General features: G+C 35.1%; 1 protein-coding gene across 1 annotated transcript; it reads left to right on the plus strand.

Annotated features, from left to right (window-relative positions):
• The first annotated feature begins 7,927 nt into the window (after positions 1-7,927).
• Positions 7,928-10,800, plus strand: LOC145096124 (protein FAR1-RELATED SEQUENCE 5-like). Its single transcript, XM_079033894.1, has 6 exons — positions 7,928-8,159; positions 8,382-8,654; positions 8,760-9,174; positions 9,247-9,505; positions 9,626-10,261; positions 10,348-10,800. The coding sequence occupies exons 1-6, from the start codon at positions 7,928-7,930 to the stop codon at positions 10,798-10,800; spliced, it is 2,268 nt and encodes a 755-aa protein (XP_078890020.1).
• The last annotated feature ends 686 nt before the right edge of the window (positions 10,801-11,486 follow it).

Raw genomic sequence — 11,486 nt, forward strand, 5'->3', positions numbered from 1 at the left:
CTCAAATGGAATCACAAATCACCACAAACTCTTGGAAAACTTTGAGAGAGTATACACACTTGTATTTTCGGCCACACACAAGCACACACACACTAGTTCACTAGTTGCCATTTCATGCATCATAAGCATGCTTATATATTGTGCATGGTTAGGGTGAAACCCTAATAACCCATGTCTTTTCCTTTCCAAGGATCATCCATGGGTTAAAAGCTCCATGGATCATCCATGGACTTCCATACAAGCCTAGCCCATTAACAAATGAGTGTTAGCCCACACCATATAAAACTAATAGCCCACAATCTAATTAGTCTTCCTTTTAATCTCTAAATTAATTCATGATTAATTTAAGACTAAGACTAATTAAATAACATAACTTCATATTAATATATTATAACTTATAATATATTAATAAACATATGTGTATAACTCTCATAAAATTATCCATAAATAGTTCGGGTGAAGTGCAACCCAAATGGACCATGCCGGGTCAGGTCGAGTATATACCAAATAAGTTATGGACTTAGACACCTTATCCAACAGATGTTTGGACAATGTGGGATCAGGGAAACCATAATGGGCCCAAAGAAGCCCTAGTGGGCCCAATGGAACCCTAATGTGCCAATGAGGTGTGACAACCCGAAATTTATCCCGTCATTTTAACTTCTCCTTCCGTTAATAAAACTCGCTTTATTAAATTGTCCGTTAACCTTTTGGATTAGGTTAAATAAATTGGGACTTTTATTATGACTTCTTAAGCGTTGGAAAAAATTAGAAACACCGTCAATATTCCCTTGAAGGTTTTAGTCATAATCAAGTCAAATTACAACCATTTAATCGGGTGCGACCAAAAGCCCCGTTTAACGTCAGTATCGGGTAGATTTCCTCCGAGCCACAAACTCAAACCCTATATAAGGTTGATTGGACTCCATTTGAAACCTTTCCACCCTCTCTCTACTCTCTCTCTCTACAAGTTGCCTTCGATTCAAAAACGCTTCTTTCAAGCCCCAAACTAGTAAGTGATCTACCCTAACTTGTTGTTTAGATCATTTAGCATGCAAATTCGTGTTTAAGACATCCAAAAGTGGCAAAATCATGTGTTTACGGCCCAAGAACTCTCTTGGACCGCAAACACCCATAAGTGGGGTTTTGAAGCCCCAAAACCCTTCTAAATCACTCCTAGGGATTAGATATGACTTGTGGACTTGCATCTATGAGCTTAGAACACCAAAACCTTGCCTTTTGAAGAGTAAAAAATGAGTTTACGGCCCAAGAACACTCTTGGACCGTAAACCCCTCTTCATGAGCCATGAACACCTTTTAAGGTGTTAAATATGCCCTTAAACACCTTCTATGGCTTGGGTAAATGTCTAGAATCAACCACCCATAAAGTAGGGGCATTAAACATCAAGGAAACTATGGACTAAGGAGTTTACGGCCGTAAACCCCCCAAGGATTGGTCCATGGGCCGTAAACTCCTTAAGAAGGCCAAATGATGCCCTAACTTCCCCATATGGCTTGGAATAATGCATAGAACCCTATATTCTTGCATTTAAGGCCTTAAATTATGAAGTGAAAGACCAAGTGAGAGTTTACGGCCGTAAACTCTATGTTTACAGCCGTGAACTCCCTTAGATAGTTCATTTGGAGCCTTAAGCCCTTCATATGCCCTAAATTGAACCTAGCCCATTTCCACAAGTGTTGTAAGACCCTTCTAGCATCCAACAACACACCACCCATGAGTTTACGGCCGTAAACTCATGGGGATAAGGTCTTAAGGCCGAAATCTCCATAAAGAGTTTACTCTTGAAGAGTAAACTCCCTAACTAGGCCATACACTTCCTTATTTCAACCCAATAGCCTCCTAGCACTTGACCAAAGTGTTTTTCCGCACATTAGGATGCTTATACGTGTTTAATTAGTATTATAATCACTAATTGTATGTAAACATATGCCTTCATATGTTACTAGGTCATTAAGTGTGTTCAAGTCTTCACTTGACACCGAGCACCCAACCGACACCTCCATCCGATCCACCCGCAGTAGGTGAGTTCATACCCCTGAATTAACCTTTTAAATGATTTTAACTGCTTTTATAGGGGAGGAATACAAGTTGATCTATACAGTTATTAGATAAATCACATGTGATTAATAACTGTATAGCAAAATAGATTTTTGCAGAATAACTGTTTTATCCAGCTTAAGATGTTCCAATCTCGCTTTGAACTCTTGTTAAAATATGAATTTCTCTTTTAGATCATCATAAGTATTCGAAAGGTTTTCCGAAGGTTTTTCAAAGGTTTTCCAAAGGTTTTTCAAGCTTGGTTATTAAAGAGACATCAAGTCGTAATTTCTTGTTAAAGATTTTCCAAAAGTTTTCTTCACTTAACCTGTTTTATAAAAATCATTTTAAAAGCTGTTTATGAAAGGTCTATCAAAAGATTCCAAAGATTTTCAAAACTTGTTTTACAAACTGACATCAAGTCGTAAATTTCTTATGTGTAAAGGTTTTTCCAAAGTTTTCATCAAAGTTTTCTTCTATGCGTTTATTTCGTTAAATGCATGCCTGTATTTCTATAGTTATATAAATAATGTTTAAAAGAATTAGGAAGGCTATTTCGCCCTATTTCCTTTTCCTCATTGGGATGTGGTCTGGTGGGTATCGATTATCCGTCCGAAGGTAATTTAAACATTAGTTATATATCATGTATACATGTACAGACATAAAGGTTTCCATCGACCCGTTAATTTCCCTTGGGTAGCAAGGGCATCCTTCCATTCATCTTTCATAGACCTGAAACGTTAGTAACTATTATAGGAATAGTTAGGAGATTCTATTTACTCTTTCCAGTACGAGAATTCCAAAGGAGTCAGTTCATTCGTGAGTCTATATCATTATTCCAATACTTATAATAGAATTTGAAATTACGAGATGCATCCTCTGGACACGGATTTCCCCATTATCAAGTTGGTAACCAAAGTCTCCTAGAGGGAGAGCGGGCATTGTGTGTATAGATCTATATGGGACTAACACTCCCACACCCTGACTGCTAGCTACAGTCCCCGGCCGACCAAGCCAAGGGGAGACAAATGTCACGTTCATTCTGACGCTTGCATGGCGTCAAGTACTCTATTGTCAATCAGTATGGTTATGAGTATCTCCATGTTTACCTTATAATTCATGGCCTTAAGGTAACAAGAATTATCACTGTATTTCCTTATTTTAGACTTTGCTAGCTGTATTGTTCATTCGATACTATCTGGAGTCTGTATTTTCTTGTTTTAGACTTTTCTAGCTGTATCGTTCATTCGATACTTTCTGGAGTCAGTATTTTCTTATTTTAGACTTTGCTAGTTGGGTCATTCATTTGATACTGTCTAGAGTCTGTATTTTCTTGTTTTAGACTTTTCTAGGTGTATCGTTCATTCGATACTGTCTGGAGTCTGTGTTTCCTTGTGTTAGACTGAGCCAGGCGTATTATTCATACGATACTTTCCTGGAGTCTACGTTATCTTTTGTTTTAGTCAGCAACATTACTGCTGAGGTATATATTATTTTCCCCTGGTATTTTTACTTGTGATTTTCTCATTATTCCTTTAACGTCAATACTGTATTCTGATAATGATAGTATTTTTGGGGAAAATTACTCCTTAAAACGTAAATCCGTCGGCTCTTAGTAGAAGACTTCTTTTATTTAGAAAATATAGGATTTCGGGAAAGAACGATAATACATCGTAGATTCTAAACTACTATCTTTCATTAAGATATTTTGATTAAAAATGTGTATTTATACAAATGACACTAAATACTTATGGACTCACCAGCATTATAAAAATGCTGATACTCGCTTTCAAAATAACTTGTATTATCAGGTCATCGATAGACAGGTACATCCCAGGAGCTTTTGTAGAGACAGCCTAGTAGCAAGCTGCATCTATGTTATGTTCTTTATTTACTTTGAAGTTGCTATGAAATGTAACCTATGTAAAATTATTACTATTAATGCAATGGTTGTTGTACTTTGATTACTATATTGCATATGTTGTGATACTTGCCATGACGTCATCCACCCTAGAATGTTTCCGTCGTTCCGGTTTTGGGGTGTGACATGAGGCCAATGTAACCTAAAAGCCCAAGCAATGGACTAATGGGCTAGTATTGGGTTGGAAAACCTTAATTAGGGTTTAGAAAACCCTAATGGCATAAAACCCTAATTTTGGGATTATGGGCTTGGACTTATCGGGACCCACTTTTGGGTCATTGGAAGGGAATTAGGTATTAAGCCCAATCACATCATATGGCTTATTTAGTAAAGTGAAGGACTTAATAGATTAAGTCCTTAATGGGTTAAGTGAGAAACACTTAACTCTAATTGTCATTTTATGTTAAACCCTAATCTGACTTGGGCTTTGTGCTGGGCCGTCCTATTGGGCTTTGGAAATTGGATTATTAATGGACCATCCAAGAATGATCATATGGACTAAAATATGTTTATGAGCTTTAGGGTAAGGCCCACATGAGGGGTTAGGCCTAATTCGGAAAATTGGGCCATAGTGGGGCCTTTATGATTATGTGATATTGGGCCATGGGAATTGAATGGGAATAATTGGATGGGCCTTAAGGTAAGACCATGAAGAGGTCTGGGCCCAATTTGGAAAATTGGGCCATGTGTTGGGCTTTAGCCCATTACTTGAATATTGGGTTTTGTAGTGTGAGTTGGACCTTGGGCTTGGAACCTAATTATTAATTGGGTATTGTTTGATGTTGACAGTTCGGGAAGCTATCAACCAGCAGCAGGAGTTTTATCCGTGGGACTTCAGCAGTGTCAGGTGAGTTGTCCTCATTATATCAACAGGGTCTAATGCACCAATGCCGACCCTTATCCGATTTGAATTCGAGTTTATTGCATGATATGCTTATTGATTTGCATCCTGGTAATTGGGATGGTGATATGTTTAATGACATGGTAGTTAGGGTGTTGTCATGTTATTATGATCTGCTAGATCGGTATCCTGGTTATAATATGCTTGTATGTTGTTATGATCTGTTAGATCGGTATCCTGGTAGATAGGATGTCGTTATGCTATTATGATTGTTATATCGGTATCCTGGTGTATAGGATGATGCTATGTTAGTGACCTGGTTAGGTCGGTATCCTGGTTATAGGATGTTGCTATGATTGGTGATTTGTTAGATTGATATGACTGTTATATATATGCAAGTGTATGATAGTTATGTACACATGCTTGTTTGATTTGGGGTTGGGTTGAGGTGGTCCTGCTTTGTGTTGGAAGCCAACATACCCAGGACGGTCCAGATAACCTGAAGGCCCTGCAAAGGGATTCAGTCAGACCGAAGGCCCGACGAGCGGTCCGAATAGGCTGTAAGCCCTGCGAGGCGGTCCAAACGTGCCAAAGGCTCGGAGAGCAGTCCAGATAGACTGAAGGCCTGTGAGGCAGTCCAGTCATACTGATGACTCATTATACATGTTGTTCTGTATTGGTTATATGATATGGTTATGTTTGTATGGCATTGGTATTTTGGGGAAACTCACTAAGCTTCGGGCTTACAGTTGTTGATTTTGTTTCAGGCACTTCTAATGATTGCGGGAAGATGAAGGCGTGATCGTGCACCTCCTCATATTTTCATGATTGATTTTGGGGATACTCTGATGTGGACTATTTTGAAAACAAATTGTAATAACTTAATGGTTTTAAAATGTATTAAAAAGTTAAAATTTGGCTGACTTTTACAGGTGTTACAGATTCACGGTAGTAGCGGCTCTTTGGTTTCAGATCTAAGATATCTCGACATACGATTGTCATTTTCGTCGGTTTCTCTCTAGATCTGAGATATTCCGACGAATTAGATCTAGATCTGAAGTAGTCATAAACGAAGAATATATGGATGAATCGAAGATGAAGCAGGTTCAGAAGGAGGCGGTTGTAGATTTGGCATGTGGTGGTCGTCTTTGTCGGTTTTTTCACTAGATCTAAGATATTCCAGAGATTTATATCAACATCTGCAAGTCACCAGTAGGTTACTGCCAGCAGTTGTATTTCACGAAGATATGAGAAAAAAATGGAACAGAAGGCGATTGGCGTTGCTGGTGGTTATTTGACTTCGTCAACAGTTGTAGTGGAAGGGATATCGGTGGCGAGGTCGTCGTTGAGGGTGGTGGTGTGTTGGTGTCCATCAGATGTGGTTGAAGGAGGTGAAATGATATGTTTTTGTTTCTTAAATAATGAGATAATGATGCCAAATCTAATCTAATGGAATGTGTTTTCTCAAAAAGACGATTATGTCCTTATTGTTTTTTCACCTAACAAATCAAAATATTAGAAAAAAACAAATAGATAATATAAGAATTAATGGTTCTTAGAGTTCTTAACATTTGGGGGTTCTTATTTGTTATCATATCATCTGATTATAGACTTGTTTTTTAAGTTTTGAATCCTTCTCAGCCACCAAAAACTTGCCCAGTATGGGACAACATACACACATGGTATCACCACAGTAAACTCAGGATTTAAAATCTTTAAGTTGGCTATATTGTGTAATAGTTAAAAGTAATGTGCATAAAATAGATTTGTATGATTAATTCATTGAGGGAAACCCCAATTTTCTAAACTAAAACCAATTTTGTCCGGATCCAGCCAAACCAAGAGCAATCAATGGCACACCAACAATAGCATTGCACTTTCCGGCATGAATTATAAAAGTACCTCTGTTCAGTAAAACTCCATTTAACAATCACCAAATCTATTAAGGGGCAAAATAGTCCAAAACAAAAAAAATAAGACAAACGATTATATACAGGGGTAAAGTCGTCCAAATCATAACCGAGTACATAATAAACTGTTGGTATTTAACTGTTTAATGAGCAGTTAGGTCTACTATAATTGTATCAAGCAGGATAGTAAAAACAATAATTGGCAATTGCAACAACAAATCATAATACGGGAGGACCTTATTGTGATACACACCTAAAAACTATAGCACAAAAAAGCGAATCAAAATTGATTACAATATATAGTAATTGGATGTAAGAAGTCTATGATTGAAAAGTGAATCATGTGAGATAATACGTATACAAAACTAGAAAATAAAAATAGCAAATCAAAATTCAATATAATACAAATTAAATGTAAGAAGTTTGTGACTGAAAAGAGAATCAGGTGAGATTATAAAAGCCAATTAATGCGTATAGCAAACTAGAGTGATATGAGTTGCAATTAAGGGGATAAAAAAATACCTACGACAAGGTCGCAAATGGTGAACACGAGCTGCAACAAATAAGGTCGAGGAAACCGGCAATTTTTTTCTTTCAATTAGAACAATACGTTGATGATAATCATAGCAATCGATTCGAGTTAGATGGAAAGAACAAATCGATAGAAAAAAGGAATCGTATCAATAACAACTGTGATCATGGAAACATTATGCAATATTTTCAGTAACCAAAAGAAAGGAGTGTATTAATTGTTATTCTATAAAATGTCGGCGTTTCAAAGGGTTCTACATCCAACCTTAGTTACCCAACAACCACATATTCACTTATATATATATATATATATATATATATATATATATATATATATATAGAATTAAGTTCAAATGAGAACTATTTTTAAAGTGAGAACATGAGGACAAATCTTAGCCAATCAATATATATATAATTAATTAAATATAAAAATTCTAATATTTTACATTAATAAAGGCAATGTTTGATTGTTTAATCAGCTTTAAAGAATATATCAATCAAACTCCTATAATTAAGGAACGTTTTATATTATCTCTATCAAACATTTATGAATTCTTCAAACATCAATCGTATGTATCAATCGTGTGTGTCAGTCATCAATATTAGCAAACCGAATCGGATATTCAAGTTAAGTTGTTCTGAAAGTTGTCCGTAAGAATCCATTAATGGATTTGTCATTCTGCAACGAGTTTGATGATATAAACGCGATAAATGAAGAGGACGAGATCAATTACGCTCAAAATGCATCAGTCGAGGACAATTTTTTGTCAAGTGATGATGAATTTTGTTCGACTGATGATGATAATACCGCATTTGGAAAAGTCGACATCATGGATGACCACAATGAACGGGATTTCAAATTTCTTGAAAATATACATCAATCTATTCAAGTTCCTGGTTTTTTTTTTTTTTTAAGTTTGTTAAAAATGTGTCGATTACATTACACAATTTTGTATATTGTTAGAATACTATGAAAAAATTGACATTTCAATATCGTATACTATCTATTTAAGCTTATTTCATTAATTGACATTTCAGTACCGTGTAATATCTATTTAAGTTTATTTGATTTGTTGATTTGTTATTTGTATTATGTTATTAACTTGTCATGGTTATTAGATGTTACAAACATTGATCAACACTTGGTAATAGCTAGTAAATCGTATTGGATTCCTTATGTCCCTCATGATCTTAAGCCAATAATAAACCATAAATACCCATCTGATGATGCAGTTGAAGACATGTACAGAAGATATGCATGTGTAGCAGGTTTTGATGTTAGAAAGTCAACAAACAAAAAAAAGCGTGGTATGGTGTACATGAAATATCTGCTATGTAACAGGGAAGGTTTCCCAAATACATCTCCTGTTGATACTTTGGACCCAAAAACAAGTAAAATTAAGTGAAGGGTTGACACTAGTAGGACCGGATGCAAGGCACATATACGATTTAAATTTTTTCCTGGAACTACCCAATGGTTGTTATATGAATTTGAAGAAAAACACAATCATCCACTTATACCAAGGGACTATATGTTGTTTTCACGTCATCATAGGCAGCTGGATGACACTCAAAGATCTTTCATTCTTACAATGTCTACTCAGAATATTGGTGCAACCATAGCTCACAGGCTGTATAGAAGTATTCTTGGTGGATACAGTTTTGTAGGCGGTCTAATTGATGACTTTAGAAATTACATGAGGGATCTCAATTGCTTTATAGGTGGTAGTGATGCTCAGATGCTAGTGGACAAGCTGAATAACAGAAAAGAAAATGTTAAGAATTTTTCTTTTGAGTATCGAGTTGAGAATAAGCAGTTGAATGCTCTTTTTTGGGCAGATAAAAAATCCAAGATAAATTATAAAGAGTTTGGTGATGTAGTTTCTTTCGATGCTACTTTTCGAACTAACAGGTTGTAAATGATTGTAGTTTATTATATTTCTATTTATTAATAATATACATATTAATTCAAATACTTTTATAGGTACTATATGGTTTTTGTCCCTTTTACTGGAATTGATAATCACAAGAGGTGTGTCAGTTTTGGTGCTGGCTTGTTGAGCAGAGAAGACACTGATTCCTATATATGGTTGTTGAAATCTTTTCTTAAAGCTTTTGGCAAACAACCATTGTTGGTTTTATCCGACCAAGACCCGGAAATGAAGAAAGCCATCAAAACTGCTTTCCCACAATCGATTCATAGGCTTTGCATGTGGCATATCACATCTAAATTGCCATTGAAGGTATTTATTCTTGTCTATGTAATACACTTTTACCACTAAAATAATCATTTTTTGGTGTATTCAAACCAAAATGTATCGGTTTTATAGTTGATTACAAATATTACATTTACAAATTCATAGGTTTTTTTGAACATCGTCAACAATCCAGAATTTCGTAAAAAGTTCAACTTCTTGATATGGAATTCTAGGCTTGAAGTTGATGACTTTGAGGTAGGGTGGAAGTCGTTATTGAATGAATATAAGCTCACGGATAATAAATGGTTGGATCATATGCATGGATTGAGACATTTCTGGATACCTACATTTTTCAAGCATGTACCTTTATCAGGATTAATGCGAACCACATCTCGTTCTGAAAGTGAGAATTCAACATTTCACCAGAACATGCATTATGGTTCTACTCTTGTCCATATCATGATTTCATTTGAAGCTGCTATGGAGAAGCAAAGATTCACTCAGTCATCTTTTGACTTCAAAACTAACGACAAACATCCAACATTGAGGACACCATTTGAGATCGAGAGGAATGCGTCAATGTTTTACACTCTTACTGTTTTTCGTCAAGTTCAAAATGAAATATACTTGTCTATGGTTTCATGTACTCAAATTTCGATCAACACATTCGATGATGTTGATGAGTGTCTTGTCAAGGAATTTATTCATTACATTCCTTCTAATTCAAATGCTTCTCAGCTTGATCCAGAAGTTGAAAATGATGATCAATGGGATATACCTATACGTGAGTCTACTTACAAGGTAATTGCTCTTGAAACTTGTACTCTTACTCTTTTAAGTTTCATATACTTTTTCTTACTAACTTTTATTCACTTTATTCAACACAGGTTACACACAATAAGTCTGCACAAACATGTACATGTCCTTTTATGAAGTTTGAGCAATTAGGTTTTTTGTGTCGCCACATTTTTACCGTAATGAAGACATATAACATCAAAGAGATTCCTTCCAAATATTTACTCAGATGCTGGCAAAAGGACATCATCCCCACAGAACTATTGAAAAAGTGTTTTCGTTATGCTGATTCTGACGAGAATACCCAAAGAGTTGCACTTAATATATTTTCTACTGTTGACAACTGTGTATCTTCTTTCAGCAATAATCACACCAAATTGAAAGAATACTTGGATGAAATAAAGCAGCTTGAAGCAAAGTTCCTTTCCAATTTCACAACTCATGATAAAGGAAACAAGAATAAAGAGTTCGAAAAAACACTTGGTGTTACCATTCCCACTAGTGTGGATATTCACAATCTTGGAGAAATCCGCAACAAAGGATGAGAAGAACAACATTTTCAAAGAACGTCTCGGGAAGAAGAATTAATTATATTTAGCATTTGTTTTTATTTTTTTTTTAATTGTGCGTTCATGTTCTAAACTTAAATTTTTTTCTTTACATCTTCTTGTTTTAGATTTGTCATATTCATATTAAAGACATGTTTGAATGCTAATATGAACTTTGTTTGTCGTTTATATTGTTTTGCATTTCTCTATAAATGTTATTTTTACCTTATTCTATAGTAATTTTTTATGTACAAATTTATTCATCATTGAATGATATTAGTATTCATACTATTACGGAACACTCAATATATGATGAGTCGTTTCCCTAACTTAAAAAGAATTAAGTTTTTCAAAACAAATGTTGTGTTGCATACATAAAAATATGAAGTATTTTTCAAAAACCCTCGAAAATAGCATACTCACAATGACATTCATTTACAATACTACATACATTATCAAGTACAAAAATTTCATCACTTAATGTACATATCTTGTACTGTACCGTATACATGTTTATTGTGTTTTCAAAAAAACTTGTACACATTACATGTACATATAAGTGTCAACAAAAAATTGTACATATATTGCTAATTGCGAATTTATAATGATTTGGTTGTTCTACTTATAGCTTTGGATTTTATATACTTTCTTGAATTTACAGTTTTGGATTATACAACATTCAT

This window comes from Lactuca serriola, chromosome 3, assembly GCF_051521515.1.
Source record: "Lactuca serriola cultivar US96UC23 chromosome 3, Lser_US96UC23_V15, whole genome shotgun sequence".
Classification (NCBI taxonomy): Eukaryota; Viridiplantae; Streptophyta; class Magnoliopsida; order Asterales; family Asteraceae; genus Lactuca; species Lactuca serriola.

Bases quoted from the DNA above. Each gene is read 5' to 3' on its own strand.
- LOC145096124 (XM_079033894.1), top strand. From the start codon at position 7,928: ATGGATTTGTCATTCTGCAACGAGTTTGATGATATAAACGCGATAAAT. The intron at 9,175-9,246 runs GTTGTAAATGAT...ATACTTTTATAG, and splicing joins GCTACTTTTCGAACTAACAG to GTACTATATGGTTTTTGTCC. The intron at 9,506-9,625 runs GTATTTATTCTT...ACAAATTCATAG, and splicing joins CATCTAAATTGCCATTGAAG to GTTTTTTTGAACATCGTCAA.